This window comes from Microcebus murinus, chromosome 29, assembly GCF_040939455.1.
Source record: "Microcebus murinus isolate Inina chromosome 29, M.murinus_Inina_mat1.0, whole genome shotgun sequence".
NCBI lineage: Eukaryota > Metazoa > Chordata > Mammalia > Primates > Cheirogaleidae > Microcebus > Microcebus murinus.
The window spans coordinates 11,597,894-11,623,743 of NC_134132.1; the positions used below are offsets into that span (position 1 = coordinate 11,597,894).

Sequence of the window (25,850 nt, forward strand, 5' to 3'; positions counted from 1 at the left end):
AGGCTCGAGTGGCCCTCCCAACCTCAGCCACCCCAGCAGCCGGACCATAGACACATGCCGGTGATCCTGGCTCCTCATCTCTTTCTTGAAATCCACTTTTCCCATAGGCTCCCAGCTAAGAACTGCTACTCCTACTAAAAAGGACGCGTGTCCCCCCCCCCTTTAACTCTGGGGACAAAGAAGAAACCATCAGAGCTGGCCAGGCCTCCCTGCAGCCCAGGTGAGGTTAGGCTGAGGGCATTCAAGGTGAGACTTCCTAAAAGAACAAGAGGCAAGGCTGGTGCCATGGTAGTGGGCTATCAGGACTTACTCACATTAGTGTCGCTGAAGTTGGTGTTCAAACCCCCACTGCTAAATTTGACTGGCTTTAAAAAAGAACAAAAGGTGGAAGAGCAACAGCAGCAGCAAAAACATCTCTGATAGTTGCATGAATCAGTGAGATCTGCTTTTCAACACACTGCTGGCCCATGGAAAAATTTGTCTTCCCTGTAACTGGTCCCCAAAAAGGTTGGGGGTGATCTAAAACATTTTTTTTTTTTTTTTTTTTTTTACAGGGTAATGATGGTTTTCTTTTGTTTCTACGAAGCAGCATTCTGTGAGTCCCATTCAACTGCCTCTTGTAAGTGCTTCAGACCAGAGGAGGCAGCAATACAGGCCCCGGTCTGATTTCTCACTCCTCTCGGGACGGCATTGTGTAATCACCAGGACATGCACCGAGACCAAAATAAAATACGTTAGTAAACGTCCTCTAAGCATGACACACGCAGTTTGTTCCAATAAGCTAAAGAGAGCTGGCTGAAGTGGCATGCCACCAAGACCGGGAGGCTCTTGCAATACTGTGTTTTAAGTCTCAAGTTTCAGCAGAGCGGCGTTTTTATGACAATGCTCGCCTCAAAACAGCTTAGCTATCACTAACCAGGAAGCACAGAGGCGGAGCACGGGGGAGGGCAGCCAAGAGCCCTTGGACTGCAGATCTGGCTCCCCTGGGGACTGGTTCTGCCACCCTGGACAGGCCTCGAGCTGCTTGGGTCTGCTTCCTTGTTGTGACAGGTATACTGTTACCAAACCCAACCACTTCACAGGGTTGGAATGAAGGTCAAATGTGAATGTGTGAAGCATTAAAGAAACCATCAAAAGGCACAGATGCCTGTGGGCTGACACAAAGTGCCAACACAGTCAAGGGGTTCTTCAACGGCGTGACACTTTTAAGAGAGATTCCCGACGGGTTCTCTACGTCAAGTTTAACTTTTAAAAGAATAAAATACTGGGAGGCGGAGGCAGGAGGATCGCTCGAGGTCCGGAGTTCAAAACCAGCCTGACCAAGAGCGAGACCCCATCTCTACTAAAAAAAAAAAAAAAAGAAAGAAAAAAGACAGACATTAATTGGCCAACTAAAAATTAGCCGGGCATGGTGGTGCATGCCTGTAGTCCCAGCTACTCGGGAGGCTGAGGCAGGAGGATCGCTTGAGCCCAGGAGCTGGAGGTTGCTGTGAGCGAGGCTAATGCCACTGCACTCTAGCCTGGGCGACAGAGTGAGACTCTGTCTCTAAATAAATAAATACCAAGACACTAGCAACAGTCTAAATGTCTATCTATAGGTAATTAGCTAAGAAGATTATGGCACCTGCCCTCTTAAAGGAAATGCTATGCAGGTATAACAAGGAATGAGGAAGCTTTTTGTGTATTGACTGGGGGTGATCGCTAAGATACATTGCTGAGTAGGAGGGGGGGAAAAAAAACAAGGTGCCTTACACGCCAGAGTTTGTATAAGTAAAAAAAGTGTCGGTGAGAAGAGACTGTGGGTGCAGAGTTGCTTATTTTGCATGAAGCACCACTGGGAATAATGCACAGAGACACATACCATCAATTTCTTCTAGAAAGGACCAGGTGGCTGGGGAACAGAGCAGGGGGAAAGTTTTCACTGTATATCCTTTTTTTACCTTTTAACCCTTTGCACTCGGATGTCGAGTGTGGATAAAGTCGGGTGGATAATGGGAAAAAAGCAAGCGAGTGCGAAGGGTTAAATTCTGAACCATTAAATATATTACCTATTCATAAATACAAACTATGAGGTTGAAATGGGAAACAGAGATAAAAACTTTCTCAAAGTCCAGCTACATGTCCTCAGCCCCTTAAGCCCTTACTTTCTATTTTAACCTTCCTTCTTCCAAACACATACCTTTATTAATCTGACCCCCCAGCTTACTCGGCGCTCTAGGCTCACCCTGTGTAATTCCAGTTAACCCACACCGAACTGGATTTTTATTGCTGCTGTTTTGTGTTTTACAGATTTGCAGTCAGCCTTCCCTGAACGGACTTGGAGGTGCTTGTGGAGAAGCAGCCCAAGGATTTGCCGTCAAGGCCTGGCCTGGTGTTTGTTCGCTGATTAATTCACTCATTTCCCCAAACTAGACTAGACAGTCGGCGAAAGAGAATTTTTTTGGTTCTGGTTTTCTTAATCAGCTGCTTTGTTAATGCTGAGCAGACACTTTTGAAACAAGCAAAGCCTTACAGCAGGGGTCCCCAAACTTTGCAAACAGGGGGGGCCAGCTCACCGTCCCTCAGACCGTTGGAGAGTGCGCGCTGTGGGCCCGGGACGCGCCGGCTGCTAAGCAGGACAGGCAGCGGCGGCAAAAACACCCGGCGGGCCGGACAAGTGTGCCAGGCGGGCCACACGTGGCCCTCAGGCTGCAGGTTGAGGACGCCTGCCTTACAAGATTGTTTAGAGGAAGAAAATAAGATGATGCATGTTACAGCCAGTGCCACACAAATAAATGCATGCATTTATATGAAAACACCGTAATCATCATTTCTAAGAGACAGATGAGAGGAGGAGACCAAAAACTCTGGCTGGACAAGGTCTGGCATAAAATTAATTGTATTCTGTGAATAACACAGAAAATTACCTAAATGGCTAAGTCGGTTCCAAGAGCATGCTCACACCGCCTGGGTGCGCCAACTCCGGCTGGGAAAGGCACACAGGGACCGGTATTGCTTCTTCCAAAGCGGCATGCCCTCTGGGCACCTATCGAAACGTACCATACCTCCACGCCCAGGATTTTACAATAAAGAGTTTTTAAAATCCCTGGATAGATGCATCATGGGCACACTGCAAGTGCAAATTAAATTAAAAACAACAACAAAATCCACGATAGAGGCCGGGCGCCGTGGCTCATGCCTGTAATCCTAACACTTTGGGAGGCCCAGCTGGGAGGATCGGTGGAGGCCAAGAGTTTGAGACCGGCCTGAGGGACACAGCGAGACCCCGTCTCTACAAAAAGTAAGAAAAATTAGGCAGGCGTAGTGGTGACTGCCTGTAGTCCCAGCTACTCAGGAGGCTGAGGCAGGAGGATCGCTTGAGCCTAAAAGTTTGAGGTTGCTGTGAGCTGCGATCACAACACTGCACTCTATACAGTCAACAGTGAGACCCTGTCTCAAAAAAAAAAAAAAAAAAATCCCATGGTGGAGATTAGCTAATATGAAAGGAGGGATAATGGGTTAGAAAATAAGGAATAAGGCACCTTGAATGGCTTTCTTAACAAAAAGGAATAGTGGCTGGGTGCGGTGGCTCACACCTGTCATCCTAGCACTCTGGGAGGCCGAGGCGGGAGGATTGCTCGAGGTCAGGAGTTCAAGACCAGCCTGTGCAAGAGCAAGAACCCGTCTCTACCAAAAATAATAAGAAGTTAATTGGACAACTAAAAATATATAGAAAAAATGAGCCGGGCATGGTGGCGCATGCCTGTAGTCCCAGCTACTTGGGAGGCTGAGGCAGGAGGATTGCTTGAGCCCAGGAGTTTGAGGTTGCTGTGAGTGAGGCTGACGCCGGGGCAACAGAGTAAGACCCTGTCTCAAAAAAAAAAAAAAAAAAAAAAAATACTAAAAACATAAAAATAAAAAGGCATCAGAAAGAACAAGTCTAGACACTGCCTCTTTCCAGTGGTAATAAAGCAACAGGTTCATTCAAATGGCCTAAACTATATGATCTATTTTTTTCCTCCCATGATCAATTCTACTCTCTAAAGCAACCTTTGAGAGCATGTTTTAGAAGGTTTAATTTTTATGTTTTGAGAACATCAGTTTTGCAAAGCAGGCGTTGCCTTCAGTTACAAGATATCACTGCAGGGAGGGTGAGGCCATGCATGGGGGGCTCCTGTCCCATGCCTAACTCCAGTCCACCCCCCCACTCGGGCACAAGTGCTCTGGCTCTCCCGCTAATGGAAGGTTCTGGGTCCAAAACTGCACCACTAAATCACCTTGTCAAGCACGACAGCATTTCTAGACACATAAACCTGCATTTCTGCTCCTCCTTGGGGCGGATGCATCTATCCAATTTCAGTGGCCAACAACGGGCCACTGGACAGCAAGCGTGTCCCTTTCTGCAGGTCACGGGGTGCCTGGACATATTTTTTCGTTGCTGAACATGAGCTGAGCCGACAGACGCATCAGCAAAGAAACAAAACAAAACAAAACAAAAACTCTTTCTTTCCACCAGTTTCTGGATGAGGTTGAAAGAAACTGAAGTCATAGGCGTAAGATAAACCGTTTAACCCAAGCTTTGCCTGAAACGATGGAAAGATTTTATCCTGGGCTTAGTATAACAGTAATCTCAACAGTCTCTTCTGGGCTAGGTGTTCACTGATTATTATTTTTATTTATTTATTTTAATAAATTATTTACCTTTTTTTTTCCAGTAATTACTCCTTCACTACTGATTCACTGATTATTTTTTAAAAACAAAAAACAGAACCCGGGGGGGGGGGGGGGAAAAGAGAGAAAGAAAATTATCGAAGTGGTAGGCTAGAGGCATATATACTCTGAGGAAATCATCTTAGCTTCAAACTACCCTGGGAATTACTGATACTTTAACAAACACGAAAGAAAGGAGCCAAATAAGGATGACCTGGCCTTTAACATTTAATTCTAACCAAGTAAATTCCTTGCTGGGTAACAAGCAATCAGGTTAATTGCTGGGGTCCAAAAAAAAAAAAGGCTTAAGATCATCCTGGGAATATATAATTCATTTACTATCAGAACATTATGGACAGTTTTAAATCATTATTAGGATTATTTAATCACAGAGCACCTAAATTTAAGAGATTATTTTGCTTTACTATAACCTAATCGAAAACCAGAGTCACTCATTATTTCATTATTGTTAAAGGGGGAAATTCACTGAATTTCAGGCTGGCTTAATCATCTTTTCCTGCATTTTCTTTGTCTGTAAATTGGGTCTAAAAGTATAGACAACCACAGAGTTCCAGCAAAGCGCATCTGATAAAATGAATTCCTGAACTGGTGAAAGTGGAAATATATTTAACCACAAAGTTTTGAACAAATAGTCACTCAACAAATGCCAATTGTTTGTTTTTTTTTTTTTTTTAATTCAAAGGGCAGAGTAGACAAATACATAAAAGAGTTACTCTCTAATTTGTTTTAAATAAGTATTTAATATGTGCCAAGGAGAAAACTGCTTGGAAAAGAAATGTGCTTGAATACTTTCTGAACTGAAAGCATTTTAAGCATTCATGTTGCATCTGACCACTGATTCTAAAAGTTAAAAAATAATAGGTGTATGCTCATTTTGGAAACACAATGCAGTCAGTGACTCTCTTAAACTTTTCTCTATCTTAATATTATTATCCTCTATCTTATTATTATTTCTTTCGCCATCGGCCTCTGGCTTTGTCTTCCCACACTGACATACATATGCACACATGCAATGAAGAAGTTTAAAAAGTGCTTCTCTGGACTTTAATCCCGGGCTCTTGACCCTTGAGTGTCTTTTTTTTTTTTTTTTTCCTTTAGATAGACTCTCACTCTTTTGCCCAGGCTAGAGTGTCGTGGCCTCGCTCACAGCAACCTCCAACTCCTAGCCTCAAGCGATCCTCCTGCCTCAGCCTCCTCCCGAGTAGCTGGGACTACAGGCATGCGCCGACACCATGCCCGGCTCATTTTTTTCTATTTTTAGTTGTCTGGCTAATTCCTTTCTATTTATAGTACAGACGGGGTCTTGCCCTTGCTCAGGCTGGTCTCGAACTCCTGAGCTTAACCCCATGACATTCACCATCATCTCCAATATTGTTGCATTCACTACCTTCTCTGCTTTCTCTCCTTTCCTTCTACACTTTTCTAAAATACAGAATACCCACATGCCAAAGAGGAGATAAACGCAGAAAACAGGCAACTGTTTTAATAGCAACGACACAAGCAATTGCCTTTTGAAAATTGCCTTTAGAAGGTGGGAGGGTCAATCCAGAAGTAGATGATACTTGGGCTGGATAGTGGCCCTTGCAACTACCGTGTTTCCCCGAAAATAAGCCCCACTCATAAAATAAGCACCAGAAGTATGTCTAAGCACAGCCCTACTCCGAAAATCAGCCCTAGCGATGGGCGTGGCTATGAAAATCAGCCCTGGTGATGGGCGTGGCTGTGAAAATCAGCCCTGGTGGTGGGCGTGGCTGTGAAAATCAGCCCTAGTGGTGGGCGTGGCTATGAAAATCAGCCCTGGTGATGGGCGTGGCTATGAAAATCAGCCCTAGTGGTGGGCGTGGCTGTGAAAATCAGCCCTAGTGATGGGCGTGGCTATGAAAATCAGCCCTAATGACGGTCGTGGCTGCGCAGCGCATCTGCACAACCCATGCATGTCCTGGCAGAGCGGGAAAGAACAGAAGCAGCCCTTCTCATCCGCCCCGTGAGAGCTCTAGTGCTCGACAGGAGAGATTGGGGCCGGTGGCTCTAAAGAAAACAGAGTCGCAAGACAGTCAGGATGGGATTCGGGGTCTGGAGAGTGAGGATGATGTTCCAGAAGAAGACAACTTAGATGTAGATGGTTATACCGTACTTAACAAAAATAACACACCCCCTGAAAATAAGCCCTAGGGTGTGTTGTTGAGGAGACATAAACATAAGACCCGGTTTTATTTCCGGGGAAGCACGGTACTCCATACATGTGACACAGCCCGTGGGGAAGCACTGCTGGGGCCCACTGCACTTCTTTCCTGGCATCACAAACATGGTGCCAGCTTGGGAGGTGGCAAGGGACACGTGCCATTAAAAATCAAAAAGGTCCTTTCAACTTGAATTTCTTAATTGACATAGAGTAACATGCTCCTGCAGGCCCTGCAGCACTACACAGTGGCTCACGCCTGCAATCCCTACACTTTGGGAGGCCGAGACAAGAGGATCGCTTGCGCCCAGGAATTTGAGACCAGCCTGGGCAACGGTGAGATCCTCTCTCTACAAAAAAATGCAAACATTAGCCGGGCACGGTGGTGCATGCCTGTATCCCAGCAACTCTGGAGGCTGAGGCAGGAGGATCGCTTGAGGCCCATAGCTGGAGGCTGCAGTGAGCTGTGATGAGGCCACTGCACTCCAGCCCAGGCAACAGAGAGACCCTGTCTCAAAAAAAAAAAAAAATGAGCAGTGCTACGTATATAAAGCCTCACTGGTATGAATAATGCATGAAATGAACCTGAAAAGATTTAGATCAGCACCTGAGCAGGTAAGTCTTATCTATTATTTTTTTTTTTATTTTCCTTTTTGATAGCAGTGATTCAGGTACTATGTTATTATTTCTTCTAGAAAAACCCTTAAGAGGCATCTCAATGTCAAACAGTTATTTCCTTAATAAAAATCTCTCAAAAGCTTTCTGTGGAATGGAATATACCAGGGTTTTTTTTTTCTTTTTCTGGACTTCACTAGACCTTATCCAAAAAAAAAAAAGACTTGCGGGAACTCTATTGCCTCCCAAGTCTGCGGGCGACAGGTCCTCCGACTCATTTTATGACGCGATTCCCACTAGAAGCAGCCAGAAAGGTGTAATTTATACTCGAATCAATCAAAGAAGAATTTACACAGTTAATAACTTGGGGCTTTTCTCCCTCTCTTCTTATTGCTTTTGGCCAATTTCTCGGTTCTCTTGCAAGAGAACTCACTGTATAGCTTAACCTTCAAGTAAACAAATGCTGTCTCCTGAGGGAGGAAGAGCAGAAACAATGCCATCTTCTCTTATTACCTTTTCATCACCTAAATTTACACCCCAGACAGATACAGAATTATCTGATGGCAATCTCTGCTGAATAAACTAGGAAGAACCACAAAGCTAGAAGCAGCCTGAAATTTCTCCAGTCCATCCACCTGCACCGAAACAGGCCTACTTTGCAATTTTCCTACACTGGTGAAAATACTGCTTTACAAGTTAAAACTTGGGGAGAAACACACCCTCAATCTTTTAAATTTGACTTAAGTTCTATATGTCTGCTGAGAAACAAAACAATGAAATCTTGCATGAGCGTGTACACACACACACACACACACACACACACAGCCTTCTGAACTGCCAGTATCTTCAGTTTGTGGCTTTCGTTCAAAAAGATAAAAGAAGCCATCCTTGCTGGGCGCGGTGGCTAACGCCTGTCATCCTAGCACTCTGAGAGGCCGAGGCAAGAGGATTGCTCGAGGTCAGGAGTTCGAATCCAGCCTGAGCAAGAGCGAGACCCCTGTCTCTACTAAAAATAGAAAGAAATTAATTGGACAACTAAAAATATATAGAAAAAATTAGCCGGGCGTGGTGGCGCATGCCTGTAGTCCCAACTACTCAGGAGGAGGCTGAGGCAGGAGGATCGCTTGAGCCCAGGAGTTTGAACGAGGCTGACGCCATGGCACTCCAGCCCGGGCAACAGAGTGAGACTCTGTCTATTAAAAAAAAAAAAAAAGAAGAAGCAGCAGCAGCCATCCACATTTGCCAAGCAGATCCAGAAATTCAAGTCCAGAGTTTGAAAGAGGGAGGGAAAACAATCCCGAGTGATTCGGAGTAGCTTTTGCAATGCTTGTTTGTAATTTCTTCAAGCTATATTGCCAAAAATAGGCTGTGACTTTTCTCCAGATAGAAAAAAAAAAATGACAATGTGACACTTTCTGTCCTGTGAACTCCCATCATGGTTTCAGTAGCATGAAAGAAAGAGGGGGAAGTGGGGTGAGAAAAAAAAAATCCACAATCCAAACTAACAACCACACAAGTCTCAAGAGGTATTCCAAGTCTCTAGTGCCAGGAAAAAAAAAAAAAAAGCCTGCCACCCACAGCAGCCACCTGTCTGTTACCTGTCAGGTGTACACAAAGGGAGGGGACGTGGGAGGGACTGGACACTTGTGGCTGCAGAGCTTATTTCCCGTGCCACGCACACAGCAGCGCCGCAGCCCGGAGCGTATTCTGATGGCTGTCTTTGCCCCGCACAGACGGGCGTGGGGAGAGAGAGACACGCGTGGCCTTCCCTTTGATGTCCCCTCCCTCTTGCTCATGTCCCTGCCCTCCTCTTCCCCACCTGCGCCTCGGGCTGTACTCACTGCGGGCCACTCACCTCCGGGAACATGTCTCACTCCCTGGCTACATGGCAAAAACGCTTCCCCGTTTGCACACATGCCCTTGGCAGCCCTCACCCGGGGCCACCGGGCCACTATGTCGCGGGGTGGCGGCGGCGATGGCGGCCCTGCGGGGAAGGGACTTTGCATCTCTCCCCTGCTCTGAGCCCGAGGAGGAGGAGGAAGCCGAGAGGGCTCCCAGGCACAGGTCCCCAGGCTCTGCTCCTAAAAACGCTCTCCCAGGCACACGGTTGCTTAGCAATGTCCCCTTGGCGGTTCCGACTTGTGCACAGGGTGCCACGTGCACAGCTCGAAACCATCCGGGGCTTCATGCGATGGGCAACCCCCCCCACGCCTCCCACCTGCATGCAGAACCAGGGGCGTGGGGACCCCCCCAAAGGGGTCTAACCTCTACTTTGCTTCCAAGGCTCCTAGAAAAATCTACAGGATCTCAGGCAGCCAATAAACACGTAAGAGGAACATTCTAGCCACCGGTGAGAGTTCCTACTCGACTCCACGCAGCAAGCCTGTCTGTCTGCACGATCACACCCAAGCGTGTGCCCCCAAATTCCCACTGAGTTTTAGCAACTTCCTTTAGAACCAATTCTGTCTCAAGGCACTGCGTGGAAACACATTATCAGCAGTTAGATTAAGTAATAAAAGCAGTTTATTCGAGGAGTAAGCAGGCCATTTGCAAGCTGAGGTTATTGGCAGACCTCAAGAGCAAAAAGCACAAAGAGACACACACATGCACACCTCCCGGGGCAATGGGATTTTAAAGTCTAGAGGGAAAGAAAAATTCACTTAATTCGAGTATTATGGATTTCAAAACAAATGCTTCGAAGTTTGTTTTTTTTTTTTCTTTTTGTTATTTATCCACCAACATCCTCACTTTAGGAATTTTACTGAGGTTACTTATTAATAAAGTAGCTCATAACACTGTCATTTTCTACATGAGAAAAAGACTACATATGAAACTTCACAAGTAGAATTCTGCACATCATTTTGCTTTTTACCCGGTGCACTGATGGAGAAATACAAATCAGAGCAATATAAAGCACAAAAGAACTGAACGACGCTCTCCGCATTCAAACTTTGGCATGGAGAGTTTTTTGTTCCTTTAAACAAATCAGGCTACAATTTTCTTTTTAGTTTAAGCCCAGCCGATTTCGACATATGAGAGACACACGTTTCCAGAATAATTCTCCAGGGACTGAGTTGAAGCTACAGAGGGTAAGCTGACCAAATTTTGTGCTCTCAAGTCTGTACCTGAAAGCTCACAGAAGCAGGAAAAAGACCGGGTGACACTTACTGCCACCAAACACACACGCAACGAACGGGTCCTTGACCCTGTGCATTTAACGATGCCCCAGAAATCCCGTCACCCACATGCCTTCTGCAACGTCACTCAGCCACGGAAGCGAGTGCAACGCTCTGATCCCCTCTGCACCGGGCAACACACGGTAGTCCTTGTGAAGCTGGGCTTTCTTGCAGTTGACGGGAAGGCTTCAGCGGACTTTGCAAACCGGGGAAGTTCTCCAAAACCTCAGGGGACACTTGCTGGGGTCACTCACAGTGGATGTGACCGTGCAGCGTGGTGCTTCTAGGCCAGATTCTGAGGCAGGCCTGCAGCCACGGCTCTGCCATGGACAGACTGTTCGGCTCTCTGCTCAGAGACAGCTCAAACGCGGTGCCTGCACGAAGTACGTGCTCAATAAAACGCGCCTTATTTTTATCATTGCACTATCTCGTCATGACACAAAAGCCTTCGTTTTGCTTTCCTTTCTTCCATTCTGCTAAATTTTCCCATCTCCCCAAAGCATCAACCGAACACAACTTTTATTGAATGATTGTCTCCAGGAAAGAAAACGCTGAAGGAATGACAACAAACTTTGTAGCCAACTTCTAATAACTGTGTAGAATCAACTTTGATCGCACCTCATCCTCTTTTTTTTTTTTTTTTTTTTTTGAGACACGGCCTCGACTCTGTCTCCCAGGCTGGAGTGCCGTGGCCTCATAATAGCTCACTGCAACCTCCAACTCCTGGCCTCAAACGATCCTCCTGCCTCAGCCTCCCAAGCAGGTGGGAATACAGGCAAGACAGGTCCTTGCTCTTGCTCAGGCTGGTCTCGAACTTCTGGCCTCAAGTGATCCTCCCACCTCAGCCTCCTAAAGTGCTAGGATTACAGGCGTGAGCCACTGCACCCAGCCCTGACTTAATCTTACATACTATGAAGAAACTATCAGCTACTTGATACTTATATCTGTAATATGTTTCTAATAGATTCTGAATCAATTAATGTGGCAGAAACACCAAAATCCATAAAGGCTGGGACCCTGGCTCTGGGGTACGGGGACGAAGGGAGGAGGGTAGAGGCTGGGGCGCTGTCCACCAGGCTGGTGCTGAAGACCCTTGAGGGCTGGGTGCAGAGTGTCTCCAAGAGACCCCTCAAGCCACGCCACTCATTGGACAAGGAGAAACAACAGAAACCTTCCCCCGTGGAGAGTTCTCCAGGGCTGGGAGAGGAAAGCAAGGACTGGCCACATCAGTACTGTCCTTCTCCATAGACTGTCCCTTCCCAGAGGCTACAGGGCAATGACAGGTCACTCGAGAGCCAGACACTGGGGTTTACTTAACCAACCACTGGGGCGTTGATGAGAATTTCTCCCTTCTGAGGCTTTTGATAGGACGCCTGCTTATTTGGATGAATGCCATGAATTTATCCCATAGAGCCAATCGATCAATAAAAATGACTAGATCTGCAAACAAGGGGAACATAACATGGGCTACATATTTTTGTTTTTTTTTAAATCAAAAGCTGCTACATCAGCCAGGCGCGGTGGCTCACGCCTGTAATCCTAGCACTCTGGGAGGCCAAGGCGGGAGGATCCCTCGAGGTCAGGAGTTCGAAACCAGCCTGAGCAAGAGCGAGACCCTGTCTCTACTATAGATAGAAAAACATTAATTGGCCAACTAATATATATAGCAAAAATTAGCCGGGCATGGTGGCGCATGCCTGTAGTCCCAGCCACTTGGGAGGCTGAGGCAGGAGGATCACTTGAGGCCAGAAGTTGGAGGTTGCTGTGAGCGAGGCTAACGCCCCGGCACTTACTCTAGCCTGGGCAACAAAGTGAGACTCCGTCTCAAAATAATAATAATAATAAAAAGCTGCTACATCTTTATTACTATGCATTGAGACACACTACCCTAATGATATCGGGAAGGAAATCATAAGTTGGCTTCATTTCTGAAAATGTGTGTGAACAGACACCAACCTCAACCTCCTTTTTCTTGAGCCAGAGTCTCTCTCTGTTGCACAGGCTGGAGTTCAGCCCAGCTCACAGCAACCTCAAACTCCTGGGCTCAGGCGATCCTCCTGCCTCAGCCTCCCGAGTAGCTGGGACTACAGGCATGCGCCACCATGCCCGGCTCATTTTTATTTATTTATATATGTTTTTAGTAGACCAATTAATTTCTTTCTATTTTTCGTAGAGACAGGTCTCACTCTTGCTCAGGCTGGTCTCGAACTCCTGACCTTGAGCGATCCTCCCGCCTCGGCCTCCCAGAGAGCTAGGATTACAGGCGTGAGCCACCGTGCCCGGCCTCAATTCTCCTTTCAATCCCATCTGCTTAATAATAACCTGGCAGGACCACCGCTGGCATAGTCAGAAATAAGTTTAAAAGTTATCACAAAAGCCTTCTAAAAAACGTTCCTCGTGCAAGAAAAAATTCGACAGCACAATATCAACAGTAGCAGTCAGCAGCAAAAGTATTTATGGGGAGGTGGGAGAGGAGAAAGAAAATAATGGGCAAAATTTAATTCTAAACTGATTGAAGTTCTTTTAACATGACCAAGCCTTTCATTGGTGAAAGCAAGAAAATGTCTTAAGGTACCTCCAGGCCTTATTTTTCTTCCAAGATACTGCCCCATCTCTAGCCGGACCTTACATATTCCTTCCCCCGTGAGGATAGTGCAAAGCGGTTTTGTTTGAACTTTAGTAATTTCCATCCTACTTTGAAAGCGATATCGTATCATGATACTATGTGTACTATTTTCTTTAAATCAGCTTATGACCAACTCACATTTTTACTTCATCTCCTGCTAAGTAATGATATTTATAAGACCCTAAGGTTTCTCTGATATGTTGGTTGATATTTTTTCCTGACTCACATTGAGATACATAACATAAAGATTGGTGGCCGGGCGCGGTGGCTCACGCCTATAATCTTAGCACTCTGGGAGGCCGAGGCGGGAGGATCGCTGGAGCTCAGGAGTTTGAGAACAGCCTGAGCAAGAGTGAAACCCTGTCTCTACCAAAAATAGAAACAAATTAATTGGCCAACTAAAAATACGTACAAAAAATGAGCCGGGCATGGTGGCTCGTGCCTGTAGTCCCAGCTACATGGGAGGCTGAGGCAGGAGGATCACTCGAGGTCAGGAGTTCAAGACCAGCCTGAGCAAGAGTGATACCCTGTCTCTACTAAAAAAATAGAAAGAAATGAGCTGGACAACTAAAAATATAGAAAAAATTAGCCGGGCAAGGAGGCGCATGCCTGTAGTCCCAGCTACTTGGGAGGCTGAGGCAGGAGGATCGCTTGAGCCCAGGAGTTGGAGGTTGCTGTGAGCGAGGCTGATGCCATGGCACTCTATGTAGCCTGGGCAACGGAGTGAGACTCTGGCTCAAAAACTGAAAAAAAATTGGTGCTCTCATAACTTAAGAAGGTCATATACAAACCAATATTGCAAGAACCAAAAGCTGAATGGATCTCTTGGGACATTTGTTGATATTTTTATAGTAAAGCTGTAACTTCCCCACCTTGTAAAAACATCCTACTTTATTAGCCTATACAAATGTCGCCTGCCCTCTCTCTATCAGATTGGGGAAGAATTCACAAATTGCATGAAAGCATGTCTACCCCCAAGCCTACCCTTGCCGCATTTGTGAGCCACACCACGGAAGTAACACTTCTTCCCTGTTGACTCCCAAATACAACTGCAACCCCTTACAAACAAGCTGGACCCAGCCCTATATAATTCTCACAACAATACGATTCCCAAATCCTGAAAATACAGCAGGCACTCGACGTGATGAGCCAGTACACAATATTTATTCTCCAGTCTCTTATTTTAAAAAGCAGCATACTTAAACAAGCTTGGCTAAATGGCGTGGAATTTCATGCCTTCAACCAAAGCCACTGAGAAACGCCATCAAACCAACATAAAACATTACGATACCTCTCGGGATTCTGGAAGCTTCTAGACATAGTAAAACCAATGAAGACAACCTGAAGGTGGATGATATACATTTTCCCTACCTGTGTAAATTTTCTTCTACTGCTGTGCATTTAAGGAAAGGTGGTACATGCCTCGGTGAGTGTCAGGCAAAGATGTCCCATTTAATTTTCACGACAGCCCTATAGCTCCAGGGGGTACTGGCCCGTTTAAGTGTGAAGGAAAATGAACCCATGTATTCTGATACCGCAGCTGCATGCGTTGGAAACATTGCTTCCTATTCCTATTTTGTTAAAGCCTTAACACTCAAAACTATTAAAATCCTCCAAACTCCAGATTCTAAGCCAAGGTAAAGAGGTGAATCCACTACACTCGTACATTTAGACAACGTCCAAATAACCATGATAGTCATGTAGACACAGCGGCTATTATTAAGTACTTAGCATACGCCAGATGTTGATCTTAAGGGTTCCCCACACCCAAACTCATGATCCACCGCCTGTGCATAACGTCGCAAAAGCCTCACCTAATTATTTCAGAAAAAATTCTTAAAGTATAATTTTCCTTTCCTCCAACCTCCAAAGACTCTTAACATTCAGTAAATTACATGTTCTATTACACGTTTATTCATCCATAATTAAATAAGTATTTTTTTTTTTTTTGCCTTTGGAGATAGAGTCTAGCTCTGTTGCCCAGGCTAGAGTGCCGTGGCGTCAGCCTCGCTCACAGCAACCTCCAACTCCTGGGCTCAAGCGATCCTCCTGCCTCAGCCTCCTCCCGAGTAGCTGGGACTACAGGCGCCACCATGCCCGGCTAATTATTTCTATATATATGTTTCGTTGTCCAGATGATTTCTTTTTTTTTTTTAAGTAGAGATGGGGTCTTGCTCTTGCTCAGGCTGGTTTTGAACTCCTGAGTTCAAATGATCCACCTGCCTTGGCCTCCCAGAGTGCTAGGATTACAGGCATGAGCCACCGCTCCCAGCCTCATAAGAATTGTCAACACATCAAAATTCTCAGCAACCATCATACCTCTGGAGAAAAAATAATGCCCAACAAAAACAGTTCAGACATTTTCCAGTTACACCTCAGCCCTTAAATAGTAATGCCCACCTGCACCCTACAGAAACTGAAACATGAATTATCTATATAATTAAAGGAATAATGTTGCTAAGATCAAAGGAAAGAGGGAAATTCTTGTTTGTGGAATGAATGCTTCCTGTTATTGGCTATAAAAATAATTTAAAACAAAAGATATTAAAGCATACGCTATTGTACTAGGTATAGAGAACTGCATCAGCACCTAATTGCTAGAATTTAAAGTCTTTAAAAAAACAGAGAGAGAGAGAGAGAGAGAGAGAAACGGTTTCACTCTGTCACTCAAGCTGGAGTGCAGTGCCCTGATGATAGCTCATTCACCCTGGGCTCAAGCAAGGCAATCCTCTGCCTCAGCCTCCCAAACTGCTGGGATTACAGGTGAAAACCACTGTGCCCAGCCCCAAACTTTTTTCTTTTTTTTTTTTTTTAAAAGAATCATGATGTTTTAGAGCCAAAAAGAACATCAATGACTATTGCTATGGTTTGAATACGTGTCTCTCCCAAATTCTCACGTTGCAACTTAAATCCCAAGGGTGCCGGTATCAACAGAAGCGACCATTGGGAGGTGATTAGGTCCATGAAGGACCTGTCCTCCTAGGTGGGACTAATGGCTTCATAAAAGTGCTTGAGGGAGGGGTTGGCCCCTTCGTCCCATTTGCCCTGTGAGGGTGCAGCAAGGTGCACCACCAGACACGGACTCGACTAGCGCCTTGAATTTGGACTTCCTAGCCCCTAGAACTACGAGGAATACATTTCCGTTATTTACCAATTCCCCAACCTAAGGTGTTGTGTTACAGCAGCACAAATGGACTAAGATAACTAACCACTTCCTCACGACACATACAGGAAAACTAATTCTACTTGGTGACACCGAGGATGGGAATCCATTCCACGATTTTTGGTAGAGTGTCCCAAAAAGAAAAAAAAAACAAAACTTAAGTAGGCTAATACTGTTAAGTGTTTTTGCTTTTTTAATGACCACGTACCTGAATCACACATTTAGAAGCTAATAACAAAATACATCCACGTTTGGATGTGGGGGTCAAAAGAAGCAAATTTTTTTTTTCTATTTTACATAGTTTCTTTTAAAAATCTGAAAAATTAATCACATTTTACTCTGATAAGATTGCAGACACTTCAGTGCAAATTATACTGGGAAGATGTGTCTTTCGAGAGACTGGGTTCGTATCTTGGGTCTGCCCTAAGGGAGGAACATGCAGATCGAAATAGTTTAATTTGCAGGGACAGACACCAACGCAGGGATCAATCGAGCAGGTGGCTTGGAGGGCCCAGAGAGGACGGGGGGAGGGGGGGAGGGGGGGGAGGGCGCGCGAGACAGAGCAGGCACCCCGTGTCTGGGTGGTCAGCCAAATAAATGTGGCTGTGCACGAATGTGAAGTCTTACGTTGAGGATGCTTCTAATTTTTAATGGAGAAAAAAAAACAAAATCCAGATGTCAATGTGAAGTCTACTGATTTTTGGGTGCTGGCAACTAAATCAATATTTGATTCAAGATTCTGCCTCTCTGTCACCAGCCACTCCCTCCCTCCCTCTCTCCCTCCCCCCCCCCCCCAGTGTTGGCTTTGATCCTTCCTTCTCTCCCAAGCGAGAGAATGGGAAAATAGGCAATTAAGAGGTGTTCATTTTTGGCCAGGCACGGTGGCTCACGCCTATAATCCTACCACTCTGGGATGCCAAGGCAGGAGGATTGCTCGAGGTCAGGAGTTCTCGACCAGCCTGAGCAAGAGCAAGACCCCGTCTCTATTAAAAACAGAAAGAAATTAATTGGCCAACTAAAAATATATAGAGAAAAAAATGAGCCGGGCATGGTGGCGCATGCCTGTAGTCCCAGCTACTCGGGAGGCTGAGGCAGGAGGATCGCTTGAGCCCAGGAGTTGGAGGTTGCTGTGAGCGAGGCTGATGCCACGGCACTCTAGCGTGGGCGACAGAGTGAGACTCTGTCTCAAAAAAAAAAAGAAGACATGTGCTCATTTTTAAGAGAAGACTGACTCTTTAAGCCAAACACAGGCCAGCTGTATACAGTGTATACAGCAGTACTTTCGTGTCCCTCAAGTTGGCCCTCTGCCTGGGGGGTGGGGACAGGTATGAGGCGGTCTCATCACTTTATTGCGAAATAAGGTCTCATCACTTTATTCCTCTCCGTCCCACAAGTTCTTGCCTAAGCCGCCTTCAGCAGACTGGCATGGGCCACCTCACAGATCACTGGAAACACGAGGAGCCAAGTGAGCAAAACAAACCACAGTGCTTTGACGCGACTTGAATGGAAGCCATCGTGCCAGGTGAGTCACAACATAATAAAGGACTCAGTTAGGTTCAGAACAACACGGCGTTTCCCCTGGTCTTAGCAACTAGTTAGCTAGAATCTCGAGAGAAGGTAAAGGAGAGAAGAGCCTGATTCTCTTGTCTTACCCTTTTTTTACTGCACGATCACTTAATCTTACTAGAAAAATGAAGCCCAGGTTGCCAGCCAGGCATTCTGCAGGGTCAATAATTGTCAAGTTACCAGGATACCAGTCTAGAAGAATAAACGCCCCACCCAATGTGCCTGGCCAAAAAGTGTGACTCATTCAATAGCAAAACATTAACATTTCAGACTGACGATCCTATTCTAAATTAACAGCAATTTTCTCATATGCACCACTTGTAAGAAATATATATATATATGTGCTAAAAGAACTCTGGTGTTTTATGTAACACAAAAGAAAACACCTATATACACAACAGATACAGAGAAATCATTGCTTTCCCATTTTTATTAGACCTAAAACAATCCGATTAATCTCCAAACTCAAAAGCTCAGCAATTATGAGGCTAGGAATAAGAACTTCCTAGAAACGGATTAGGCTGCTTCTTTTCAAGCCCACATGGAGAAATGCCTAAAGTTATTTGAGAAATATTTAGGTAGAAAATGGTGAAAAAAAAAAAAAAAATTGCTGAACTTCATACCTGTTTCCCAGCCAGGTGTCCTACATAGGAAATTCGGTCCCACATGACACTGTCCCCGTCCCCAGCCAATCATTGAAAAGAAATGACCTTTCAGACTCCAGATAAAAGTGAATTGGGGTCCTGTTGTTAATACTACGAGGAAAAGATGTTACCACATTCCCAGTGAAAGCAAGATCTTAAGATCCTTACAGGCTGAGCTCGATGGCTCACACCTGTAATCCTAGCACTCTGGGAGGCCGAGGCGGGAGGATCGCTCAAGGTCAGGAGTTCGAGACCAGCCTGAGCAAGAGGGAGACCCCCGTCTCTACTAAAAATAGAAAAAAATTAGCTGGACAACTAAAAATATATAGAAAAAATGAGCCGGGCATGGTGGCGCATGCCTGTAGTCCCAGCTACTCAGGAGGAGGCTGAGGCAGGAGGATCGGTTGAGCCCAGGAGTTGGAGGTTGCTGTGAGCGAGGCTGACGCCACGGCACTCACTCTAGCCTGGGCGACAAAGTGAGACTCTGTCTCAAAAAATAAAGTGAATTGGGTAAGAAATCCTCGCGCTGACCCCATGCACTTTGCCCCGCCCTCACACGTGCTAAACACAAGGGCAAACAAGCAAGAGACACAACCCATTTCTGCCCTCGTGCTGTTTGCCACCTGCAGAAAGAAACAGAGGATGACACCAGGGGAAAGCGCTGGGACCTGGGGCCTGAGCAAGAGCACCAAGGAGAATGTCCCCCCCAAAGGGTCTGAGGAGCTGCAGAGGGACAAGGCAGTGACAGGAGGGCCACACCTTAAGACTGGACAGGCAGGCCAGGCGAGGTGGCTCAGGCCTGTCATCCTAGCACTCTGGTAGGCCGAGGCGGGAGGATCGCTCAAGGTCAGGAGGAGGAGGAGACCAGCCTGAGAAAGAGTGGGAATCTGTCTCGACTAAAAAAAAAAAAAAAAATAGAAAGAAATTAGCTGGACAACTAAAAATATATAGAAAAAATGAGCCGGGCATGGTGGCGCATGCCTGTAGTCCCAGCTACTCGGGAGGAGGCTGAGGCAGGAGGATCGCTTGAGGCCAGGAGTTGGAGGTTGCTGTGAGCGAGGCTGACGCCACGGCACTCTAGGCCGGGAGACAGAGACTCTGTCTCAGAAAAAAAGAACAGATTTCAACTCTGCTCACTCCCACCCACCGCCAGGTACTGCGCTGTCGCTATGCACAGGGCAGGGAGGGGCTGTGCTCTCCACATGGGTCACCCCCGTCTACTGGACCCCCACCCCGCACAGACGACACACTGGGGACACAGTGAGGTTCGGTTCCTTGTTCAAAGTGTGGCAGAATTCCAGCTCCAGGCTGTGCTGCCTGCTGGGAAGCCAAAGGAGTCATGTCTTCTATCCATGAATGATTCTTGGTTTTGCCTAAATTGCTCAGAAAGTAACCAAAGGACTTCGAAGGCCGGCCCCATCTGGCCACGCAGGCTCGTGCCTGCCCGCGCCCCACCCCCCGCGTGTCACCCAATCCCCCGCGTGTCACCCCCCGGGCCCAGCCGTGCCCACCGGACTTGCTCATCGTGTCCTGCCTCCGAGTCTTTTCTCTGGCGACACTGGTAGCTCGTGACGTGCTTCCAAGTGGGCAAGAGAACTGGGCCACCGTTACTATTATTAATAGCTCCAAATTACTCTTTCACACTGAATATCCTTTGCATTTCATTTATTTATTTACTTTTTGAGTCTCACTCTGTCGCCCAGGCTAGAGTGCTGTGGCATCAGCCTCGCTCACAGCAACCTCAGACTCCTGGGCTCAAGCGATCCTCCTGCCTCAGCCTCCTCCCGAGTAGCTGGGACTACAGGCATGCGCCACCATGCCCGGCTAATTTATTTTTCTATGTTTTTATTTGGCCAATTAATTTTTTTCTATTCTCAGTAGAGACGGGGTCTCGCTCTTGCTCAGGCTGGTTTCGAACTCCTGACCTTGAGCGATCCTCCCACCTCAGCCTCCCAGAGTGCTAGGATGACAGGCGTGAGCCACCGCGCCCGGGCTATTTTGCATTTTTACACTGTGTCATAATAAATTTACTATATATGTGTCTTTCTCGCCAGAATTCAAGTATTTGTGGACAGAAAAAGCATGTGAAAATGTGAGTCCTTGTATGGCTAAATTACTCCTGACAGGAAAGTTTTTTAACATTTTGTAAGAATGTTGAGATTATTTGATAATGGCAAGAAGAATTTTTTTTCACAAGTTCACATGTTCTCAAGCCTGGGGAAAAAAAAAATGCTGCGAGTCACATAAGAAATTCGAATTAGGCCATAGAATTCTATTTTTCAAATTTCTAAAATGCAACAGGCAAATACTGGCTTTGGGGTATTCGGAAATTAAGCTCTAGAAAAAGGAGAATCCATAAAACTTGAGGTTGTAAGAGTGACTCAAAAAAGAAAACCACAGAATGCTTTCCTTTCTTAATTCATGCAGTTCAATTCAAAGCTCCAAATTCTTGTCCAATATGAAATCTCAGAGTTCTATTATTTGTAAATTGGAACAAAAAAACCTAAGGTGATTTCTCTAAAGGCTAGAGCCAGAAATAGGACCTCTAATTACTTAAAAACAGAGGCCCCTAGATTAAAACATTAAAACTCAAAAGCCTTCAGCCAAAGGGATGAAAGAGATTAGAATGGGTTTGACAAATTACCACGGGGGGTTAGTGGGAAAATGCAGAGAAAGTAGGCCGAACTTCAACAGGGAACAAAACGAAGTTCAAGAGAAAAGCTAACCGTGTCTGTGGACCCCAAACTTCAGCGGGGAGAAAACTGTCAATCTAGTGATTGCAACGATTAAAGGAAGGAACGAAACCCATGCAAAAAAAAAAAAAAAATTGCTGATAGAGTTCTTGGAAAATGTGAACATGCAAAATCAACCTTGGAAAATAATCGTTCTTGGCAACCGGAGAGAAGAAACCCAAGACCAAAAAAATAAGCTCATGGTAACACGAACCAGGCGCCTGTCCTAGGAAGAATTCTATTTAAGTATCTTGTGGGTATTGGTCATCTCCCCAGCCCAACAGCCGAGATCAAAACTGCTAAAGTCAAATCACTGACAGGACTCCTCTTGGAATAGCTGGGTTTCTGTACCTGCAGATGATCAGTTGGCTCAAAATAAAACACAGTCAGTCTAGAAAGGACCTCAGATGGCTTGAGTGGCTTGTGTTTGAGTGCTCAGAGGAGTTGAATGTCTCTTATTCTGGCAAAGTCACAGGCTGAGAGACCCGTGGGGAGATAGAACAACCATCCACAAACATCTCAAGTGTGAAAACAACGAGGAGGAACGGGAATTTACTCTCCTGGAACCAAATGTACTTTTCTGGCATTTTCGAGGAGGAATAGAAAGTTAAAAAAAAAAGCACAAAGAAAACAATTCCAACTAATACACCACCCAAAAGAGTTCTTCCAGTTTTCATGTCATGCTTTTCCCCCCTTGGTCCACTCTACTGTACTCTTCTTTGGACTGGGCTCATTTCTGGCAATTTCAGAGCTTGCCGAAATTATTTTGCCTGTGTTACTTAAGAGGCTTCCTTCCTAGCTCAGAGTGTTTCTTGAAAGCATTACAAGATTCCAGAAACTAAAGGCGGTGCACCCTAACCCTATTTCTGATGCCACTGAGAATCTGATTTTGCCCTGAATTCTCCAGTTTGTCAATACTAGCTCAAAGAAAAGGGGACAAAAAAAAAAAAAAAAAAAGCCAAAACACAGTATAGAGACAAATGTTCTGGATAAATGTGCGAGGCGGCCCGCGGGCCGTGTTTGAGGACGCCTGGTCTACACAGTGGTTCGCCTGGTCTACACAGTGGTTCGCCTGGTCTACACAGCGGTTCGCCTGGTCTACACAGCGGTTCGGCTGGCAGTTTATGCGGAATGCAGGGCTCAGCTGAACGGCTGCCATGCATCTCAGTTGTCCAAACGTGAACTCAGAGGCAGGGAACACGTGGGCTTTGGAAATGAGGTGCAAGCACTGGGTAGCACAGAACATTCCTGCTCGATGTCAGGAAAGGCCACCAAAAAAAAAAAAAGGGCAGTTAGTTGTTGTGCACCAATCCGTCAAAAATCAGAGCTCTTGGTTTTTTTCCTGGTCGTCTCTATCCCATAGAGCTCATGGGTAGCTCACCCCATTCCGCGATCCTTAGCTTTCAAATAAAAAAAAAACCCAAAAAAACCTACCAGCCTTCTTTGATGCCTCAGTTTCCCCCATTTCAGGCCACTCCCAACCTCAAAGCCCCCTCGGTACCCTGCCAGCTACACCCAGAATCTGTCCCTTCCCGCCAGGGCCGTGGCTACTGCTCTAGTCGCAGGCACCACGATCGACCGCTGGCCTCCCTGCCCCCGCCCTGGCCTCCAAACCCCACGCTCCATCTAGGAGCCGGAGGGGGTTGCTTTCCAAAAAAGGAAAGCAGACAGGGTCACTCGCCAGCTCCCATGTCGCCGTTCACAGTCCAACAGCACCCAGACGCCTGCCCGCAGCCTGCGAGGCCTGGCACGGTCCGAGCCCTGCCAGGGCCTCCGATCTGACCCACGGCCTCTCCCGGACTCACAGCTTCAGCCACCCTGTCCCCAGCTCTGTTCTGTTTCTGGTTTTCTTTGAGACAGAGTCTCGCTTTGTTGCCCAGCCTAGAGTGAGTGCCGTGGCGTCAGCCTCGCTCACAGCAACCTCAAACTCCTGGCCTCAAGCGATCCTCCTGCCTCAGCCTCCCGAGTAGCTGGGACTACAGGCATGCGCCACCATGCCCGGCTAATTTTTTTTATATACATATCAGTTGGCCAATTAATTTCTTTCTATTTATAGTAGAGACGGGATCTCGCTCTTGCTCAGGCTGGTTTCGAACTCCTGACCTTGAGCAATCCGCCCGCCTCAGCCTCCCAGAGTGCTAGGGTTACAGGCGTGAGCCACCGCGCCCGGCCTCAGTTCTGCCTCTTGATCAGTTCTGCCATGTGCTTGACCCCCCCCTTCTCATTTGTCCTCAGCCCCCAAACAAGTGACATTCTGGAGACATCTGGGGCACTCCCAGCTGGAGAGCTAACCAGACAGACAGAACCCCAACAACCCCCTTTTCTGAACCAAAAGCTAACACCAGAAACAAACAGATTTTCCTCCTCAAAGATAAGGGTTCTCTTCCCAGGTAAGAATGCCGAAAAATCTGTCTTCGTTTTTTTTTTTTTTTGGTTGTTTAACCCTAAGGAATTTTTACCTTCTGGCACTATGTAAGACCAGTCTCTGGGATGCACGAATATCTTTGAGCAATGGATGTGCAAATTAGAACGCTCATACGACAGATGTTAAAAAAAAAAAAAAAAAAACACACACAATTTCCATTAACAGATAAGTTTCTAAATTCCTGTCAAACATTTCACTTTGTACTGCTATACTCTTAATTTTGGAGAAACTGGGACTATTTTAAATTTTCAGGGATAGAACATGTGCTTTGATGTTCCTCATTGAAACACAACGCTGCTACTTATCAAGGGCATAGAAATCTTTTTGTTGGCTTAAAACATACAGTGTTTGGGTTACTCTTAAAAACCCACAGTTGAATTCTGCAGTCTGTGTGTGACTCACTCTCAAATGAGAGGGCGTCTTACACCCGCGCTCTTCTTTGTTAGGTGGTAAATGAAAAATTAGAACAGAACTGTAGTTCCAAAGACCCTTACAATTTATAAGGAACAAATCTTAAAAATAATAATAAAAAAAAAATGAAAGACTTTGCCTTCAACATTGTATCATGCTGTTTTTTTTTTTACCTTTTTAGGGTCTAAAGCTCAGGAAAAACTAACTGGGGCTGAGGAAGTGTTAATGAAAAGTGGTTTTTTTCTTCTTCTTCTTTTTCACATTATTAAGCCAGGAATCCCTGAGACAGCCAAAGACGGCTGAAAACCTTCCTGGTAATAAATGTTCCCTATCTTGACTGAGTTGTAGGTTCTCCAGGTGTGTGTGTTTTTCCCTTTGGCTTTGGGAGGTTGAGTTTTTCCTTTTTCTTTTTTAATTTATGTAAGTTTTATTATACTTATCATAATGTACTATGTGTGTATGCGGCTTCTGATCTCGAGTTTTTCGTGGGACCCTAAAAAGCCCAGAAAGGACGCCCGCACCCCCACCAAAGCCAGGGATCGTTTAGCAGCCTCACTCTTCTGGGCCCTTCCATCCCACCCCTGGCTTGGGATGGGAGCCGTCCAGGGAGAGGGAGCCCACTCACCTGGGCCGCCTGCGCGGGCATCTTCAGCTTGGCCAGCTTGGCTTTGGCGGGAACCTTCGGGTCTGCCTTCTCGAAGGCCTGCTGTCGGTAGTCCCCGGGCGGCGGCTTCAGCTCGGGGGACTCGCTGGGCGCCTGGTCCTGGCCGTCCATGGGCCGCACGTAGGCGGTGGGCTTGTGCTGCATGGGCACGCTCTTCGAGGGCAGCGAGGGCGGGGGGAAGGCCTGGGAAGGGGGCGGCTGGGCGGGGGCGACCCCCAGGCTGGCGGCCGCCCCCAAACTGTCGTCGGGGGCCTCCTTCTCGTGGACCTTCACGGCCAGGTCCTGGGGCGACCGGGCTGGGCAGTAGCCTTTGCTGCTGCTGCTGCTGCTGCTGCTGCTGCTGCTGCTAGGGACCTTGCTGCTCGCCTGCATCCTGGGGACACTTGGCTGGCTGGAATGTACAGGTGACAGAGGGGGGATCGGGGACGGCAGGGAGGACATCAAAGGCGAGAGTTCCCTTCCCGCGGCCAGGCTGGGCGCAGGAGCACAGTGCTGGCCGTCGGCTCTGCGGTCACCCTTCCTGTGACGGTGACAGCCGGTCGCCTCCTGGCCGGGGCGGCCCGGGGCCGGGCGCTGGCTGTCCGGCGGGCCGTAGCTTTTGGCGTGGGCCCCTGGCACCGGCTCCACCCGCGGCTGCGCCATCCTCGGGTGGTGGCTGAGGGCACCGGCAGGAGGCGGCGCGGAGGCGGGAGCCAGGGGGGACTGCAGGTGGGCGCTGGCGTGGAAGGAGGTGGCGGGAACGCCGCCCCTGTCGGGGAGCGACGGGTGCTTCGGCTTTCCCGGCCTGCTTTCGGGGGCATCCGGGCGGTGGGGGTAGGGCTTGGTGGTGAAGAACTCCTTCACTTCTTCGTAGTCCCCCAGCATGTTCTGTAGCCGGCTGGACAGCTCATCACCTTTCGCTGTCTGGGGAGAAAAGAAAAAGAAAAGAAAAAAACGATA

The 25,850-nt window shown here is 46.9% G+C and overlaps 1 protein-coding gene and 1 long non-coding RNA gene across 4 annotated transcripts in view; both read right to left on the bottom strand.

Annotated features, from left to right (window-relative positions):
- Positions 1-25,850, bottom strand: part of AFF1 (ALF transcription elongation factor 1) — a 177,737-nt gene that overhangs the window by 65,941 nt on the left and 85,946 nt on the right. For all 3 annotated transcript variants that reach the window (XM_075998592.1, XM_075998594.1, XM_075998593.1), the window contains one exon: positions 24,873-25,814. In XM_075998592.1, coding sequence (XP_075854707.1) covers positions 24,873-25,814 — 942 coding nt within the window. The remainder of the gene's footprint in view (positions 1-24,872; positions 25,815-25,850) is intronic.
- On the bottom strand, positions 8,701-17,000 carry LOC142865538 (uncharacterized). The gene is made up of 2 exons (XR_012915743.1): positions 13,529-17,000; positions 8,701-11,408 (listed from the first exon to the last, which is right to left on the bottom strand). It is a non-coding gene; the product is annotated as an uncharacterized LOC142865538 (long non-coding RNA).